The 20,812-nt window shown below is 42.3% G+C and overlaps 1 protein-coding gene across 3 annotated transcripts in view; it reads left to right on the top strand.

The window, feature by feature from the left end:
• prkn (parkin RBR E3 ubiquitin protein ligase) overlaps nt 1-20,812 on the top strand; it is a 1,109,690-nt gene that overhangs the window by 1,070,188 nt on the left and 18,690 nt on the right. For all 3 annotated transcript variants that reach the window (XM_043696308.1, XM_043696306.1, XM_043696307.1), the window contains one exon: nt 4,156-4,242. In XM_043696308.1, coding sequence (XP_043552243.1) covers nt 4,156-4,242 — 87 coding nt within the window. The remainder of the gene's footprint in view (nt 1-4,155; nt 4,243-20,812) is intronic.

Here is a 20,812-nt window from a genome sequence, read left to right as displayed (position 1 = left end):
AAAAAACTCAATCAAGTTTGTGAGACATGATTTCCCACACACAAAGCCATGTTGACTATCCCTAATCAGTCCTTGCCTTTCCAAATACATGTAAATCCTATCCCTCAGGATTCACTCCACCGATTTCAGGCTCACCGGTCTGTCGTTCCCTGGTCTTTCCTTACCACCTTTCTTAAGTAGTGGCACCACGTTAGCCAACCTTCCGGCACCTCACCTGTGATGATACAAATATCTCAGCAAGAGGCCCAGCAAGCACTTCCCTAGCTTCCCACAGAGTTCTAGGGTACATCTGATCAGCTCCTAGGGATTTATTTTAAGACATCCATCTTTTGCATTTTAAGACATCCAGCACCACCTACTCTATAATATGGAAATTTTTCAAGATGTCACTATGTGTTACCCCACATTCTGTCTTTTATATCCTTCTCCACAATAAACATTGATGCAAATTACTTGTATAGTATGGCCCCCCTCTCCTGCGGTTCCACACACAGGTGACCTTGCTGATCTTTAAGGGGTGAAAATGTGTTGCTGGAAAAGCGCAGCAGGTCAGGCAGCATCCAAGGAACAGGAGAATCGCGTTTCAGGCATAAGCCCTTCTTTAAGGGGCCCTATTCGCTCCCTAGTTACCCTTTTGTCCTTAATGTATTTGTAGAATCCCTATGGATTCTCCTTAACCCTATTTGCCAAAGCTATCTGATGTCCCCTTTTTGCCCTCCTGTTTTCCCTCTTAAGTATACGCCTACTGCCTTTATTCTCTTCTAACGATTCACTCGATCTCTGCCGTTTATCCCTGCCAAATGCTTCCTCCTTGTTCTTGACCAAAACCTCAATTTCTCTAGTCATCCAGCATTCCCCACACCTACCAGCCTTGCCCTTTACCCTAACAGGAATATACTGTCTCTGGACTCTTGTAATCTTATTTTTGAAGGCTTCCCATTTTCTAGCCATCCGTTTACTGCAAATATCTGCTCCCAATCAACTTTTGAAAGTTCTTGCCTCATACTGTCAAAGTTAGCCTCCCTCCAATTTAGAACTTCAACTTTTAGATCTGGTCTATCCTTTCGCATCACTGTTTTAAAACTAATAGAATTATAGTAACTGCCCCCAAAGTGCTTCCCCACTGACATCTCAGTCAGTTCCCCTGCCTTATTTCTCAAGGGTGGATCAAGTTTTGCATCTTCTCTAGTAGATACATCCACATACTAAATCAGAAAGTTTTCTTGTACACACTGAACAAATTGCTCTCCATCCAAGCCCTTAACACTATGGCAGTTCCAGTCTATGTTTGGAAAGTTAAAATTCTCTACCATAACCACCCTATTATTCTTACAGATAACTGAAATCTTCTTTCAAATTTGTCTTTCAATTTCCTGCTGACTATTTGTGTGTGTGTGTTTGTGTGTGTGTGTTGGGGGTGGGGGGGTGTGATGGTGGGAAATGTGGGGACTCCATACAAGGTGATCATCCCTTTCTTATTTCTCAGTTCCACCCAAATAACTTCCCTGGATGCATTCACAGAAATATTCTCCCTAAGTACAGCTGCAATGTTATCCCTAATCAAAAAATCCCTTCCTCTTTTGCCCTCCTATTGATTCTTCCTATTGAACCTATACTCTGGAACATTAAGCTGCCAGTCCTGTCCATTCCTGAGCCATGTCTCTGGAATTGCTGTGATATCCCAGCCCCATGTTCACCTGCCTTACCTGTTAGGCCTCTTGTATTCAAATAAATGCAGTTTAATTCATCAGTCCTACTTCATTCACTGCTTTGTTCCTGCCTGACATGTCTGTTTGACATACTCCTTCTCAAATCTACCAGTGTCAGACTGATGTCATTCGTCAGTATCTCCCTGGGTCCCACCACTACCCCTCAGCCCCAGCCAACCTTACCAGTTTGAATCCTCCTGAGCAGCTGTGTAAATCTCCCTGCCAGTATTTTAGTCCCTTTCCAATTCAGGTGCAATCTGTCCTTCTTGTACAGGTCTCTTCTACCCCAGAAGAGATTCTAATTATCCAAAAATGTGAATCCTTCTCCCCTGCACCAGCTCCTCAGCCATGCATTCATCTGTTCTATCCTCCTATTCCTAAGCTCACTAGGTTAAAAATCCTCAACCCTCACTAACTCATGGCACCAGGAGTAATCCAGATATTACTACCCTCGAGGACCTACTTTTTAAATTCCTGCATAACTTCTTATATTCTTTCCTCAGAACCTCATCTTTTTCTCTTCCTATGTCATTAGTTCCAATCTGTACAAGGACCTCCTGCTGGTCCCTCTCCCCTTTGAGAACATTGTGCCTCCTGTCAGAGATAGCCTTGATCCTGACACCAGGGAGGCAACTCACCATTCTGATGTTTCACTATCAGCCGCGTGATTATCTGTCAGTGCCTCTGACTAGAGTGTTCTTATCACAATCGATCGCTTGGAACTGGCAGACCCTTCATTATATTAGAGCCAGTGTTGGTATCAGAAACAAAGCTTTTCATGCTACCTTCCCCTCAGAGTCCATCACCTCAAACATTTTCCAAAACAGCATCCCTGTTTGAGATGAGGATAATCACAGGAGACTCTTGCATCACCTGCCTCCCTCTCCTTCCTTTCCTGGAAGTCCCCCATTTACCTGACTGTATCTGTGGTTTACCTCTCTCCCGGCAACTGCCATCCATAACATCCCCTAGTTCTTGTAAATTCCCAATTGCCTCTAACTGCCGCTCAAACTGATCCATGCAATCAGATAGGATTTGCAACCAAACGTACTTCCTGCAGACACAATCATCAGTGGAAACTCTCCCTAATCTCCACATCCAACAGGAAAGAGCACATCACTCTACTAAAGGCTGTCTTTGCATCTCAACAATCTACAGACCAGAAAATAGCACAGTCTTAGTGTTCTAAAAACACTTCTCCAAGCTGGGTTGGTACTTGTTTCATAAGTTTAAAGTTTAATCAAGAGACAGATCTCAATAAAAACATCTAATCAAAAGGGAACCCACTCTACTCACTGTTATAGATTTACAAAAGAAAAACAGTAAGGTTACACTTTAAAATCAGACACTTATCTGCTCTCCTGCTGTGAGCTCCAACACTCAGGTTTCTCAAGGTTAGCTGTGAATTTCACTGTTTGTTAGGTTTCTCAAGGTTAGCTGTGAATTTCACTGTTTGTTTGTTTTTCTTAGAAAGAACTCCAAAGTCCAGAGATACTTGAAACCAAACAGCAAGGTAGCAGCTGTGCAGATTCACTGCTGAGTCAGACAGCAGTGTAGATTTCTTTATCCATTAAAATCACTTCTCATATGATCACTGCCTTTGTCTGTCTTTCTCCTTTTTTAAAAGTGCCATTGTTTTGATAAGTTTCCCTCAAAGTTCCAAATCACTGCAATAGCTAATAAAACAGTAATTACTGTTCCTAGAATTCGAGGAAATCAACACTGAAAATAAAGCAGCAGCTTTACAGCCACATTTTATTCCTGTCCTCCATTCAGAATCCATTCACGGAACAATATTAATAAAATGAAACACAAGATTACCCACTGTTGCTGCCATCAAGCTTTGGCATCAATTATTGATTGCTTAATAATCTCATCCCACCACCATAGGTATTAACCCAGCTGTAGGCAGGGTTGTCACCCCGTGCAATGTGCATGCAGCTAACCAGTCCCCACTAACGGACTGGGGATTGGTAGTCCTTTGAAAGCACTCAGTGCCTGATTGAGGGATTAGAAATTGAAAAGGATGGGATGTTCCACCTGAGAGCCATCTCTAACCTTCCTACTGGCTTCTCTGCCCTCTCTTGTTGTATGTACCACCTTGCTTCTAATTCCCAACATGACTTACCTGTGGCCTGGTGATCTGACTTTACAGCTGATGGAATTCTGATGAGCTAATAGCCCTGGGTAAATCAGCCTTCCATCCCTGGGGTTGTGATTCCAGGAGAAGGGGCCGTTCTGGCATGCTTACCTGACTGACTTGATGAACCTTCCCAGAAAAAAGGCAGTCTGAGTCTCTCACCTACTCTTCAGCAAGAAAGCAAGAGCCTAAAGCCACAAGAGTCCACCCAATGAAACACTTAGCTTATACAGATAACTCATTAGTCATTCTTGCCAACTTTTTAACTGCTTTCATGTATTCTTTCTCCACATTTTTGTCTTTCAGTTTATATTTTGCCGTGAGTGCAAGGAAGAGTATCATGAGGAGGAGTGCAGTGGCCTTTGTATGACAGAATGCACTGTGACCCAGCAGGTAAGGGAGTGAATTCCTGGGAAAGCAATACCTTTAGATGCTTTCTGGTGCTGTATTTGCAAACTATTCATTAAGTTTTCTCGGTGAAAAAGAATAACTCCGCGTCTGTTTTGTGCCTTTAAGTGTGATGGCTATATTTATGAAATAGGCTTCTGTGCTGTTCTCAAGCAGGAATTGATACGTGTGGTGAGAATATGCAGGTTCATCTGTCAAAAAGGGACAAGTAGATTTTTCCTATTTCTAAAGAATCTTACACACTTATTTCAGTTCTGACATATATACAGTAAAATAACAAATGGCACAGAGTGGATTACAAAACTATAAATACAATTGGAGAAATCAACTGATGTTACACAGCTGCATGAGCATTGAATGGTTTTTCAAGATCATCTGACCCCTGAAATTAGATTATACCTTTGAATTATTTCATCATGAACTCTTATAGAATGATAAAGTACAGAAGAAGACCATCCAGCCAATTTTGCTGTGTTGGCTTTTTTGAAAAATCAATGCAATTTGTCCCATCCCACTGCTCTTTCCCCAAACCACTGAAAATTTTCCTCCAATTCCCTTTTGGAAATTATTGATGCATCGCCTTCCAACACAGGCAGTGCACTCCAGATCACGATATTTTGTTGCATAAAGACATTTTTCTAATTGTACTCTAGGATTTTTTGCCAGTTATTTTAAATCTGTGACTTCTGGTTACTATCCTCCAACCAATGGAAATATTTTCTTCATACCTACACTGCCAGAACATCTCTGTTAGATCATCCCTTTCAGTAAGGAAAACAATCTGGATTTCTCTGGTTTCTCCATATAACCTTGGTCCCTTATTCCCAACAGGATTCTGGTAAATCTCCTTTGCACCAAAGCTTTGATATCCTTTCTCAAAATTATGATGGGCACCAATTCTATGTCCAGACCATGTTATTCTGGGGAATTATTGGTCATTTGAACTAAATCAATTGGCACACCTCTCAGATCCCTGAAATATTATTGCTCAGCTGCTCTCCAAACATTGTCTTATATGCCCTTAGTATTCACATTTTCATTCTGAAGGTAGATAGATATAGTACACCATCATGAAGATTAAACTTAGCACTATCACTAGCCTCTCCTTCTGGCCTTTCCCATTCTCCTTTGAACCATAATCTGCTCCTGAATGTACAGAGTACAAAATATCTAATTTCTCTGGATGGTTGTGATTATTTTGGACTGTTATTTTTAGAAGTGGATTTGGAAATGATGCAAAGCAATGCAAAATAAGCAAAAGCAAAGTGAATGTACACGAGTTCAAAAAAGCCACATCTACAACATGGAGACAGGTGGTGATATTGATGCAGTTAATAGGTTAGGCAGTAAAGACAATTACTCAATGTCTAAGTATGAAAAAAAAACAGCTAAGATAAAACGGAATCGATAGTCTTTTACAAAGAGTGATCAAAAGAAGAATAGGCAAACACAACTAAAAATGAGAGTATTTTTGTGGTGTAGAGGACATAGTTGAAGTTTGGAATGAGTACTCTACACTTCCTTTAATTTGGAAGAGGATGTGGCATAGCAGCTAGCACTGCCACCTCACAACACCAGGGTCCATGGGTTCAAATCCAGCTTTGGGTGACTGTGTAGAGTTTGCACACTCTCCCCATGTCTGTGTGGGTTTCCTCTAGGTATTCCATTATCGTCTCACTATTCAAAGATGTGCAGATTAGGCAAATTAACCAACGTAAATGCAGGGTTATGGGGATTAGGTCGGGTGCTGGGTCTGGGTGAGACGCTGTTTGGAGTGTCAAAAAATGCCTACAGTTTGAAAGCAACCATTTGGCCCATCAAGTCCAGACTGTCCCTCTGAATAGAACCCCCCACACCCCCCAGTTTATCTCTGTAACCCTGCATTTACCATGGTTAATCCACCTAACATGCACATCTCTGGACTCTGTGGACACTTTAGTATGGCCAAGACTTGAAGTGCTGAATGACATCTTTCCAATGATTCTATCAAATGGTAAAGGAGGAGACCTGCTTATGTTATATTGAATAGGGAAAGGAATGGCAATCAACAAAGTATGAAATTCATGTGCTTCAGATGGGATGCTTCCTAGGTTATGAAAAAAAAGGTGGAATTTGCAGAGGGTCTGACCACAATCTACTAATTGTCCTTAGATCTGGGATAAAATTTAAAGGCATTTGAAAAAGTATTGACTAAAAAACAAGTGTCACACTGGATTCATTAAAGGAAAATTGGATTTGAATAACTTGATTGAGGTCTTTGATGAAGTAATAGAGTTATCTTTCAAGAGGGTAGTACAGCTGATATTGTGGATTTTCAAAAGCTATGAGTCAAAATAACACATAATAGAATTTTAGCATAATTGGAGGTGCATGGGAGTAAAGGAACTATGGCAACATACCAAATTATACTATTTTAAAGAGGTTGCCAGAACAGAGAGGCAAAGTCTTTGTTAAGAAAAGCAGGTCAGATCCATGACTTCAAAATCGGTTAAGAGACAGGAAGGAGAGATTTGAATTGTAAACATGTTTTTCAGAGTTGAAGAAAATATATGGCGATGTCCCTCAGGGTTTAGCATCAGGACCACTGCTCTTTTTAATAGAAGTTAATGACCTGGATCTGGGTGCAGACTGCACAATTTCAAAGCTTGCAGCTGACACAAAATCAGAAACACAAGAAAAGTGAAAAGGATAATATATAGTAGATTTCAGGAAGACCTAAGCTGATAAAATGAGCAGAACATGTAGCAAGTGAAACTATCAAACTAAATTGATACATTTGGCAGGAAGAAAGAAGCAAAATAAGTTTATACAGTATAATTTCAAGGAACAGAAAAGCACAATGTTTAGGTGCTAAGACAAGTTGAGAAGGTGTTTAAAACAAAACAGATAGGACACTTGGTTTCAATAATTGAGACAGTGAGTATTAAAGCTAGGCTTTTATGCTAAACATTTCCAAAATAATGCTTGGACTTTCTGGGAAGCACATTTTAGGAAATATATCCAAGGCATTCTCCTGGAGCTGAAAACATTAGGAAATTTGATTAGAGCTGTTCAAATTCATGAAGGTTAAACAAGATTAAATAATGAGAAACCATTCCGCTCAGTAACCATAGGGCATAGAATGAAAGGAGACACATTTTTATACAGAGTTGTGATCTGGAACGCACTAGAAAAAGAGTGGTGGAAGCAGATCGAGTTGTAAAATTCAAAAAAGGAAATCAATATGTTCTTTAAAAGAAAAAAAATAATCACAGCACAATGGGAAAGAGCTCTGCCAAAGAGCTGGAGAAAATAAGCTGAAAATAAGTACAAATAAGCTGAATAGTTTCATTCTGTCCTGTACCTTTCAATGGGGCAGGTTTTATGCTCCCATTCTGATGCGATGGCAACAGGAGAAGCACAAAAAATCCAACAGCTGACCTTTCCATTCATATCCACCCCAAACCTGTCTGAAATCAATGGGGGAGGAGTTGGGCAGTCCACCCCCATGAGGCCTACTGAAACCTTTAAGTGGCATCATAAATCAATGCTCTAACAATGGCAGGGAGGAGCTACCCGCCACCACATTGGAAGCCCAACAGCTTTGGCTATGTAGCCTGGTGTTGGACAAGAGGATGGAACTGTTATCCGGTCCCCTAAACTCAATGGATGTCCCTCTTCCAAGGTTACCCCCCTTTAATTCTCCACAGGCCTATGAACCTAACTGTCATTCCAACTCATTAAGATCCCTGAACCCTTACCTGGGCTCCTCAATGTGATAGGACTGCCTCTGGCCCCAGCAGTGGGTACCACTCCTTCCTGGCACTCTGGGCCAATGGAGCTATGGGTGATCAAATTGGCCAGGAGCTTTAAAAGGTAGGATTTTCACAAGGAAGGGGCTGAGGCCTCCCCTTAAAGGAGTTAATGCTGCTCCCAATGTTAAATTGCTGCAAAGTAACTGGCAAAATAATGCTGGGTTCACATTCACCTTTTTAGCTAGGAGGGCTTGGACCACATCACCCTGTAGGATTCACCAAGAGTCCACCACAATCATACAATGGGATAGGAAGACGTATTCAGAGGTTGCAAATAGAGAGTTAAGTTTAATGGGACACTGTGGTCCTAGCCAATATGGCAAAACTGAAAGAGGTGGTGTGTCCCGTTGGTGTGTCCCCACCTCACTCCTGACAGCTGCTGCACAGCCCTCTATGTTTGAAAGGCAGAACTTCCTTTGCTCTCTGGATTGGAGAACCTAACTCAGAGCTCTGTTGACCAATCAGATAGCTGGTATATCTGTAGTTCCAGTCCTGCCACCAGAAGAGATGGTCACTGCTGGACCGGCAGCCAGACCCAAACAATGAGAAGCCTGGACAGAGGTAACTCTGGATCTAATCCAGGTTTGAGAGGATGGGGGATATAGGGTAAAGGGAGAGATGACCTCAGGGAAGTAGCACCAATGACCCCAGTGTTTCTGCAAAGGAGGTGCCAACTGTGCCTTCTGACACCAGCCTGAGTTAGTAAAGTTGTTGAATGTCCCACATCGTGTGGATTTTGATGGGATGGGGTCCTAACTGGCCTATTAAGACCCACAGTTGGTTCAAGACAGCTATGTGTAATTGCAGTGATGGCAGAGGTGAGGGAACAGAAACATGCCATGGCACCCATTGTTCTTTCTGTTCTCATTGCCCAGCTGCAAACATGCCAGTGGAGAACATAAAATCCAGCCGAGGGTACATTCAGAAAGTAGGACACAGGAAGTATTGCTAGACATGCTTGCCCTCGAAAGGTGCCAAAAGAATGATTGATTTCCTGAAGATCTTACCAGGAAAAATGTAAATATAAAATCAAACAGTGCCAACATCCTTTGCAAGGATTGAAGTATCTGATTCCTTCCTTTGTCATCTTTCACTCAGCTCTAAATTGTGCCTCAGGTAGAGTATTCTGTAGAATGCTGGGCAACATTGAAACCATTTGATCCCGCACTGCAGAACCATTTCGGGAAGAAAGCACAGTTAATGTTTTGTGACAGGTGATTCTTCATCAGAACTGTTAGTAGCTGGCAAAAAGTGGTATTTATGCTGAAGCTGAAGTTGGCAGGGGTATTGGTGAAGTGGAGAGGTGGAGATGGGGCCCAGAGAAAGAGAGCTATGAAAGGTGTAGGTAACCAAGAAGACTATGGATAGCAGGCCAGGAAGGAAGAAAAGCTGAATAAGTAATAATAAGAGCTAAGAGTAGGAGAAATGGGTGAGCATTGCCCTGACTTTCCTGTAGCTGAACATTTTAACACAGTGTCCTGCTCGTATACCCACTCATCTGTCTTTGGCATGCTCCAGTGAATCACAGTGCAAACCGGAGGAAAAACATCTCATCTTTAGACTAGGCACTCTACAGCTTTCTGGATTCAATACTGAGTTCAACACCTTCAAATTGGGAACCAACTCCCATTTCATTTTTTTTACGCTTTACTTGTTACATTCTCTGTCACCATCTCATCTCTCCCCTCCCCACACCCCAGTGGACTATCTTTCCTTTCAGGCTGGCAGCTAGACACACCTTTGTTCTGCCATTCTCACATTCTGATCACTTCATCTGAACTATGACATGTTTTCTCCCCTTCACTCGACACCTCACACACCCACAACACAACCACCCCCCACACTCTACCTCTGATGAAGAGTCATCTAGACTCGAAATCTTAGCTTGTTCTCTCATTGTGGATGCTGTCTGACCCGCTATGACCTCCAGCATTTGTAGTTTTCAATTTAATTAGATGTTGCCATTACCTTGAGCTGTTCAAAATTTCACCCATTGTTTAAAAATTTACATTTGGGATGTGAGCAAGTGGCAAAGCTACCATTTATTGCTGGGCCCAGGTTCTCCTGAGAAAGTGGAAATGGACTTCTTTTTTGAATCACTGCCACCTTGCAGTGTTGGTGCTCCCAGAATAATGATAAATAGAACATTAAAAATCACACAACACCAGGTTATAGTCCAACAAGTTTATTTGGAAGCACTAGCTTTCGGACCACTGCTCCTTCATCAGGTGTGTGATGTTAAGTAGGTATATCAGAGCCAATAACAATAAGTGACAAACTCAACTGTGGAGGTGACAAACCAAAGATCGGAAAACAGCGAAGGAGTTGAAACTGCAGAAGTTATAAATTATAAATTTGCACCTGCTTTAAACAGACAGTGGGTGGCATGCATAGTCAGTGTATCTGACTGAAGAGACTTTGAATTCACTGTATCTTAGTACAGGGCCAAGATAATTGCAAATCCGGTGGAGGTTAACTGTGACTTTATCAACTAGATCTGTCTGTCAACTGATTGAGAATATTTCCTGCTTTGATTGCACCGAAATGTAAGTCAATCAGGCATGCAAGAAAGATACTTAAAATTAAGTCTTTGAGAACAAATATTGTGTACTATTACATAGAATTATATGGAATGACTACACAGAAACTAGCTATTCAGCTCAATGTTTTATGCTTCTTCCCACTTCTCTTTATCACACTCATCAGCATGTCCATTGGTTCCTCACTTCCCCATGTACTGATCCAATTTTCCATTAAATGCATTAAAGCTGGTCATTTCTCTACCTGTGCTGATGAGTTTATCATCCTAATTACTTTACCTGATAGCATTTGAGAGCCTGGATCACACATAACTCAAAAGCCATATCTTCGTGGATGCTTCCATCACTTTATAACATCAGTGCCATGTAATATGTACTGTCACATGCTGCTTTTTCCCTAACACTGTTACAGGACAGACTATGCATAGCTACTTTAACATTCATTCAACTGAAGATACCATGACTTTTTAACATGGGTACTGGAACACTTAATCTGCATTGTAAAAAGTGATAAACAGGAAATCAATAAATTAGGTATGCCCTTTGTACTAACCAGTGGCTGCTTGCCAGATGAGCAATTTAGATGTGCAATCAAAGTCTGAACCAAGATTAGTCACCCTGAAAGCAGTGGTTATGAGCTTGTCTCTGGCCTCTGAAGCTCTCAGAAAAATTGATCTGGCCTCCTCCCAAGGAATGTTCTCCTGGTCAATCTCTTGATCCTCAGCCTCATCTTCATCCTCAGAGAATTGCTGACATTCTCTCATTTCATCTAGCATATCTTCTGCAACTTTGTTGGCTCAAGTTGTGAAGGTCACAGCTTACCACAACTTTGTGGGACAACCTGTCTGGGCTATACTGTAAAGACTCACCAGAGTGATCCAAGCATTGAAACCTTATGTTTAGGAGGCTTCTGGTCTGTTCCATTATAGCTCTGCTAGAAGTGTGATAAATGATATACCTATATACAGCACTGGTCTGTGGATTTCTTGCAGCACAATAAGTCAGGTTTGGAGAAGGGACCTCTTGTCTCCCAGAAGCCATGCCTGTATGGGGAAAGGAATTACAAAAGAGGCAAGCACCTATGAGTGCTCCAGTGCAGACTGGAGTCGTGCTAGTTCCCAGGATATCTGGTGCAGACATCCAAAATGTAATCAACAAATTAGTTGAACATTAATGAAGTGGGATCCTTTCATGTTCACAAAGTTGGTGATGGGCAATCTCAAAGCAAGATTGGTGTAACCATTAGCATCCTGCACCTAAGACAAGTCCGCAATAGTGGAAAATCCTAATACCCTAGCTGTTTGACTCCCTTCATGAAGATTGAAGATAACGAAAAGACGGTTCAGGTGTAATTGTCATCATTAACATCCCAGATCCACATATTAGTGGGGAGATGTCACAGAAGTCCCCACTTGCTCCCTGAAAATGAGCTGCTAACATAAAAGCTAAGGTAGACAAGCAGGAGGCTGGAAGAACACAGCAAGCTAGACAGCATCAGGAGAAGTCAACATTTCAGATGTAACCCTTCCACCTCCTGAAGCTGTCTGGCTTGCTCTGTTCTTCCAGCCTCCTGCTTGTCTACCTTGGAATCCAGCATTTGCAGGTTTTTTTGTCTTTAACATAAAAACTAAGGGCAGCTGTTACTTTGATAACAACTAGAATGGGATTGTTACTCAGTCCTTGTGAGCACAAATCCTCATCCAGCAATCAGCTTTAAGCTGAAATGATAGAGTTGAATGTACAATCTTCAATAACATTGCTATGCAGACATTTGTATATAACTGTAATGAAGCCTGAAGTGAAACTTTGGTTCTTATTGTTTAAAGGCTTCAGGACCCTGGAGCAACCTTACGATTATATCATGATTATGACATATGTTCTTAAATACCACAATGTGGGGGAGTTAGAAGAGGCTAGAAGGAACACTTTGGAAGGTACACTACAGCGAAACCTCCTGGAAGACATAACACATGGACGTGAATGCACAAAGATAAATTAATCATTACCCAATGTAATTGTAAGCTGAGGCTGGTGTATTTATGGTTAGATGCATCACAGCATTTAGTATGTATCATAAATAGTGTTACTTTGAAGTTTAAGCCTGACTATAGTCCTTAGTGTTACCTTTTCCTCAACCAGTCTAAAGAGCATAAAATGCTGTGGCATCAAACCACATGATAAATGATGGGGGTAGTGGTGGAATTCACTGCCCAGAAAATCATAGCAGCATGAGAGACCAAGAAACAAACTTGAGGTTGTCTGAAAAAGATAAAATTTCAATAAAAGAAACTTATTTCAGAAAATGATTAGCTTTAAGATCAGCCAGTAGCAAGAAGAGTTAAAATAGAACTGAACAGCCGCTGTGAGGGGAAACATCTTTGAAAAATACATCCTCTAGAGAAACCATCAAAATGCTGTTGGTCTCAGAAAAAGCGTTTTACAGCTAGTAATGGGGTAAACAAGCAGTTTTTTAAAAATAATGAAAACAGTAAAAGGCCACCATCACTAAGGGGAGAAGTATAATTTGAGTATATGAGAAAAGAGCTTAAAAATGTATTGCTGGAAAAGCGCAGCAGGTCAGACAGCATCAAAGGAGAAGGAGAATCGACGTTTCGGGCATAAGCCTTTCTTCAGGAATTCTAGCTCTGATCTCCAGCATCTGCAGTCCTCACTTTCTCCTATATGAGGAAAGAGGCTTATTTCCAGATACCTAAATCAAGGTAAGTCCAACTGATTCCCCTTCTTTATTCACATACACCCTTAGTTGATCACAACAATGTTAACTAAAGCATCCTTTCCCCTTTCCCTTGTGAATCTGTCTCTCAGACCAAATGAATTTATGTTTCAAAATGAAGCCAATTTAACCAGGCTTTCTTGTCTCAAAGAAAGAGTAAGTTTATTAGTTACTAAACATGAAAAGAAGTCATAACACAGCGCACATACATGCAAACTGAAAATGAGAATAAAGTCCAAAAACAATTAGAGCCTGATCCATATATCCTTTAAGTTGTTCATTATGACAGCTAATGGAATGTTGCAGCTGTTATGTTGGATGACACTGATATCATTGACATCTGTACTTGAGCAATCCATTTTTAGATACTTGGCTTTGCAGATTCGCTGAAATTATTTTGTCCTATTTTCTTCCCTTGCTAACTAGCCTCCAGCACACAGAGTGAGATAGTATCCTTTTTGCCTGAAGCACAGGGATATGTAATGATTGTCCTCAAGCTGTGACCTTCACAGCACACGAGCCCAATAACACGCCAGATTTGCAGTTGGTTTTAATCTTTTTTTTCTATATTCCTGGAGGAGTAAAACACAAACATTTCTTTTGACTGCTGTCCACAATGTTAAATATAATTCACAGGAGATGTTTTCCTGTTGAGAGAAGGTGATTAGATTGCCTTGCAATGCTGCCTTGTTAAAGTATCTGCTTGAAGCTTCCTTGACAACCTAAAGCATACAGAATTCCAGAGTTTCAGATAGGGAATCTTTCTGTAGCCAGTAAATTCCATTTGTAGGAGTTATGTCACCAGTCAGGCTTGACTTGCAACTTTAAACGCTTCTTGCCCAAAAATTCAAAATGGCCATGAATAATTTGGTATTCTGTCCTGTCATGATACCACACTAACATATTATCACATGAGCTCTTATGTTGTGTACCACCTTAATCAAATGCCTTCTACAAATGCTAAGACATATCTACAAGTTCCCCTTTATCAATCTTGCGTGTTACTTCCTCAAAGAATTTAAATAAATTAGTCAAACATAAATTTTCATTTCACAAAACCATGTTGACTCTGTGTAATTGTAGGAGGAGAAAGTGAGGACTGCAGATACTGGAGATCAGAGCTGAAAATGTGTTGCTGGAAAAGCAAATCAGGTCAGGCAGCATCCAAGGAACAGGAGAATCAGCTCTGATCTCCAGCTACTGCGCTTTTCCAGCAACATATTTTCAGCTCTGATCTCCAGTGCTGCCTGACCTGCTGCGCTTTTCCAGCAACACATTTTCAGCTCTGATCTCCAGCGATTCTCCTGTTCCTTGGATGCTGCCTGACCTGCTGCGCTTTTCCAGCAACATATTTTCAGCTCTGATCTCCAGCGATCCTCCTGTTCCTTGGATGCTGCCTGACCTGCTGCGCTTTTCCAGCAACGCATTTTCAGCTCTGTGTAATTGTAGTACAATTATCTGAATGTCCTGCTTTTACTGCCTTAATAATGGATTCTAGCATGTACCTTATGACAGAGGTTAGGTTAACGGGCCTATCATTTCCTATTTTCTATCTTCCTCCTTGTTGAATATTAGCAATACATTTGTGATTTTCCAATCCACAGGGACCTTTCCAGAATAAAGCAAATTTTGCAAGGTTATAACTCATATGACCATAAGAACTAAAAGCAGGACTAGGTAATTCAACTCAGGCTTTCCTTTATTGTTCAGAGTATTGAGTACAGGAGTTAGGGGGTCATGTTGCGGCTGTACAGGACATTGGTTAGGCCATTGGGGAGTCCAGAACTAGAGGGCATAGGTTTAGGGTGAGAGGGGAAAAATATAAAAAAGAGACCTAAGGGGCAATGTTTTCACGCAGAGAGTGGTACGTGTATGGAATGAGCTGCCAGAGGATGTGGTGGACGCTAGTACAATTGCAACATTTAAGAGGCATTTGGATGGGTATATGAATAGGAAGAGTTTGGAGGGATATGGGCTGGGTGCTGGCAGGTGAGACTAGATTGGATTGGGATATCTGGTCGGCATTGATGGGTTGGACCAAAGGGTCTGTTTCCATGCTGTACATCTCTATGACTCTATGACTTTCTCCTCATTTGTGCTTTAAACCCTAAGACTTTGACTTCTGCTACCCTTCATCTTAAAACTTTGACCTGTCACTCTAGATTGCCCAACAAGTGTATAATATCCTCTCTAAGCTTACTTTGTCAATCCCATTTAGCATCTTATACACTCATGCAATTGTACTATCTACTATCTCTGTGGAATCGTATGTACAGTTAGTAATTATTCAACCAGACTGAAATGTCACAAAGTGGGTGCAGGATATTCTTCAGTCTAGTCAAGGAGGGGCCACTATCAGTCAGGGATGGTAGTGCTGTCAGTCATGGGCACAATCCGCACACATTCCAGGGTTTGGCCATGCTTAGGCTGGTCATGGTCAGGGGATACATCCAACTAATATTCGGGGAGTGGGCAATGGTCAGTCCCGTAGGACCTTCACAAGAGGAATCATGTACCACCAGGCAGGGAGCTGCAGAACAACAGTCTTGAATCTGACCAGTTATGTCTCTGTGCTGCTCACTGAAGTGAGTCAGAGGTCTAACACAAACACAGTCTTGGGGCTCTGTGCATTGATGGTTGAGGATGGTTGATGGAACTCAGAGGTATGTGTTGCATTGGAGAAGAGGATTGTGATGGAGCAGGGTCCTTGAGGTATAAAGGGAGTATGCAGAACTGCATCAGAGGGCATGGCAGACCAAGGGAGTGAGTAGAGAGTGGTTATTGGCAGCGCTCGGCACCATGGCCTTCATGAAGAGGTGTAGAGGTCCACACTGGGCATCATTAAGGTGTAATATTGGGACTGAAGGCCAGAGATACCAGACACAATGTTCAATGTGGAGACAAAGGGGACATGGAATCACTGGTAAGCAGGTGCAGTGCTAAGAGCCTCCAGTGCAAGCTGCATTTACTGCTATCACTTGCCGTTCACTAGATGCTATCTGCATTTGGAAAATTACATGGACAACACCCATATGGGCAGAGTATGTGTTAGTTTGATGTTATGAAAATGCAGAATCCAGGTATGTTGGATGCTAGGTCATTGAAAAGACAATACATGAAGCATCTGCTTGCAAATGACACCTATATCTAATTTACAACTATTTAAATTGTTCAATGCATGCAAAGTGAATCTGCTTAGAGTTCAACTGCTGATCAAAGACCTTTAAGTTGGGGGATTCAAGATGGTGGCGTTCTGATGGGTCTGCCTTGCTGAGCTCTGCACCACAACCCAGGCAAAGTGGTGTTTTTACCCTCCCTTTACTAGCCATTTTTGTAAAAATTGGCAGTTTTAAGTCCCCTGAATCTTTGTACATTATTTTTAGCAATCAGGGAAGATGACCAAAGGAAAGGAGCAGCGTGGATTGCAACAAGCAGGGCATCCTCCTGCAATAACGGATACGCCCACGGCTGCAGTGCTGACCTCTGCTGAAGCTCCTTTGAACTTACCTGCACAGCAGAGCCTGGTTTCGGAGTTTGTTAAACTCCAAGAGAAGATCGAATCAGTGATGGAGGAGACCCAGACTAGGCTGGAACTGATCTCGACTGTGCTGTAAAAGCATGAGCAGGTGATCCAGCATCTCGGGCAGCTCATGGAGGAGGTCGAGCAGTGGACCGTGGCATCGGAGAATCCTCGGTGGGTCAGATCTAAGCCCTGGAAAAATAGGTGCAGGCCTTAGTACAACAGGTCAACGATCTCAAAAATCAAGGTCAGAGGAAAAATATCTGTGTTATTGGGCGGCTGGAATGAGAGGAAGGGGATCAACCAGTCACCTTCTTTGAGCAATGTCTTCGGCAGTTCTTGGGACTGGAAGCAGAGGTGGGCCGGGTGCGAATTGAGCAGGCTCACCGGGTCGCGTTGCGCAGGCCCAGATCGGACCAGCGCCCCCACCCGGTTCTAGTTGGATTTCAGTATTACAGAGACAAGCAAATGGTATTGGAAGCTTCCAGAACAATAGGGAAGGAATCACAAGCCCTGATCTGCAAGGGATCGAAAATTATGTTCTTTCAGGACTTTTCTGAGGGTGTGATCCACAAGAGGAAGACCTTTGAAGTAAAGAAAAGGCTGAGAGACTTGAATATTCAGTACTCTCTAAGGTATCCAATAATGGGAGAAAGTGAGGACTGCAGATGCTGGAGACCAGAGTTGAAAAATGTGGTGCTGGAAAAACACAGCAGGCCAGGCAGCATCCGAGGATGTCAATTCTCCTGCTCCTCGGATGCTGCTTAGCCTGCTGTGTTTTTCCAGCACCACATTTTTCAACTCAGATACCCAATAGTGTTGTGTTTCAGCCATGGAATGTCCGTGCATATTTTTGACTCATCACAATAGGCAAAGGACTACCTGGAGACTTTAAAATAGACTGGCTGATTCAATAATATGGACAACAGTGTTTCCTTTGTTTTCTCTGTTGTTTACTTTGTTTACCTGGTTTTGCTGCTTTAATAAATGGGTTTTTTTTCTTTTTTCCCTTCCATTTTTTATTATTACCTTATTCCTTTTTCTTTGGTTTGGGGTGAGGCTTTTTTTAAGTCAGTAATAACTGGGGTCGATATATGGATGGGATGGGTTCAATGCCCACCTTTAATTTCCTTGTTTATAAGATACATGTATTCTTTACTTTTGTTTTGCCTGGATTTGGGGCATGGCTTCAGCTAGAAAGAGCCATGGAGGTATTCGTGGATTGTGTGACTGCCCCCTGTGGGCAAGGGGGAAAGTCTCCTATTATCTGTTTTTTTGTATTGGTTTACTGTCAGAGTAGTTTTTAGAAGTTCTGCTTTGGTAGTTTTTGTCATTGTATTTTCTAGATTTTATGAATCTTTTATTGTTTACACTTGTCATGTCATGAGTAGGGTTCTTCCTCTCGGGGTGCGTGGGGCTGTTTCAGGTGGCTATGGCTAGTTGCTCGTTTAAATGGTGTACCTGGAATATTAAGGGGAGTCACCCACTGATTAAGAGAAAGAAAATACTTTCAAATCTTAGAAAAGAGAAGATTGATGTCGCTCTGTTGCAAGAAACAGATCAAGACGTTAAGGAGCATTTAAAGTCACAAAAGGGAGGGTTCGGCCGGGTGTGCTTCTCGCCTTTTAATTCTAAAAGCAGGGGAATAACTATACTAATTCAGAAGAATCTCCCATTTCAGCTATTAAACCGAAGCTCTAATACATGGGGAGGAATAAGGGATTTTGAATGTTTATTGCCTCCCAGCACAACCCCTTAAGTTTTTAATGGATGCACTTTCCAGGTTGATGGCCCTTGGAATGCACCACACAATTATAGGGGAGACTTCAATCGTCTTGTGGACCTCAAGGTGGACAGGATACCCAGGGGTCTCCCAGGCACATCTCCGCAATTCAAACAACTGGTGGACTTGTGTGGGGAGTTGGGGCTGGTGGATGTGTGGAGATGCCTTCACCCTGAGGGTACGGACTTCACCTTTTTCCCTAACCCACACAAGTGCCACGCAAGGATTGATATGTTTTTAATCCACTGGCCTTTTTGGATTCAGTACTGTCCTATAGAATTGAGAACACAGCCATTTCTGACCATGCGGCAGTTATTTGGAGGTTAAGGGCAGAGGTATTGGGACAGGCTTGTGGCATTGGTGCATGGATCCTCTTTGCCTGAAGAACAGCAAGTTTATTGAGTACTTTTCATGGGAGTTAAAAATTTTCTGGGGGATTAATTCGCGTACGGCCAGTAACTCATTGATGCTCTGGGAGACTGCCAAGACCTATGCAAGAGGTATAATTATTTCTTACTCAGCGACCTGGAAGCGGCAGAGGGGAGAGCAGAGGTGTATGCCTGCAGCCGAGACAGCATACTTTGCAAGCTACAGCAGAGTACAGCTCACCGGGCTGCTCTGAACTCCACGCTCACCCAGACAACAAAGAGAGAAATTTCCTTCACAAAACCAAAGGCTTTTCGAGTACGGTGATAAGCTGGGTAGATGCCTGGCCAGGAAGAAGAGTGTGCCACCCAATCTATCACATCCATTAGAGAGGGTATGAATCTCACTTGTGATTCAAAAAGATTAAGGCGGCGTTTAGGAAATTTTATGCTGAGTTGTATCGATGAGAGGTCTGTGAGGACAGGGTGAAGATGGACTCCTTTTTTAAGAACCTGGACCTTCCAGGTGTAACTTCGGAGCAGGCGTCCCTGTCGAACGCCCCTCTGACAATCCAAGAGATACAGGAGATGGCAAGGCAGCTCCAGAATAGTAAAGCACCCGGCCCAGATGGATTTCCGAGTGAGCTTTATAAGGAGTTTATAAATATATTGGCCGGGCCAATATTGGACATGTATAGTTATTCATACAGTCAGGACTGCCTCCCGTTCTCTCTGAGAGAAGCTAAAATCTCCCTTATTATCAAGAGAGGGAAAACCTCAGAGGGCTGTGCTTCTTACAGGCCCATCATGCTGCTAAATGTGGATTTTAATATTCTGTCCAAAACGCAAGCTCTGAGATTGGAGATGGTATTGCCCTCTATCATAAAGGAGGACCAGACAGGTTTTATTGGGGGTCGTGGATCCTTTAACAACATTAGTAGAATGCTGAACATGGTCCAGCTGTGCCAACCGAGATCGATTCCGGGCTTGGTGGGCTCCCTGGATGCGGAGAAAGTAGGTGGAATGGCTGTACTTTTTTAATGTCCTGGAACAGTTTGGTCTTGGGGGAGGGTCTTTACCAGATGGGTGGCAGTGTTATATAGTGATCCTATGGAAACGGTCCTTACTAATAACATAAGGTCTGACAATTTTAGCATTGGTAGAGGCAGCCGACAAGGGTGCCCCCTTTCACCGTTGCTGTTCACATTAGTGATTGAGCAGTTGGTGGAGGCTATCTAGAGGGACCCCAATAGAGTTGTCCCGGAGGTGGAATCGGGGGATGAGGGGCATAAAATCACCCTTTACGCAGATGATGTTCTTCTTTTTCTATCTAACCTGACAATATCTATGCCCCGTTTAATACGAAATATTAATTTATTTGTCTCTTTCTCAAAGTACAAAATCAGAAGCCATGCCAGTGGGGGTCTTGAGGGAGTACTGAACCTTAAAGGTGGAATCCGTTTGCCTTTCAGGTGGTCACAGGGAGGTTTTCTATATTTAGGTATTTTTATTACTCCTGCCTTTGATCAATATAAAGCTAATTTTGTGCATTTGCTTGAGAAGATAAGACAGAACCTTCAGTGTTGGGAGGTTCTACCGATATCTTGGTTGGGTAGAATAGCTCTGGTTAAAATGAATGTTCTTCCTCGTTTATTGTATCCCATGCGAATGCTCCCTCTGATGTTACCTAGGCAAGGGTTGTGGAGACTTAACAGTTGACTTGGTTCTTTCATCTGGTGCCACAGGTGACCTCTTATTAAGCTTGCTAAACTGCAGCTTCCACAGTGGATGGAGTGAGGGGGTGGGGGAAGGTGGTGGC

Source organism: Chiloscyllium plagiosum, chromosome 9 (assembly GCF_004010195.1).
Source record: "Chiloscyllium plagiosum isolate BGI_BamShark_2017 chromosome 9, ASM401019v2, whole genome shotgun sequence".
In the NCBI taxonomy this organism is placed as follows: Eukaryota; Metazoa; Chordata; class Chondrichthyes; order Orectolobiformes; family Hemiscylliidae; genus Chiloscyllium; species Chiloscyllium plagiosum.
The sequence above is the reverse complement of the archived record's forward strand: the minus strand, read 5'-3'. Positions and strand labels throughout refer to the sequence as shown.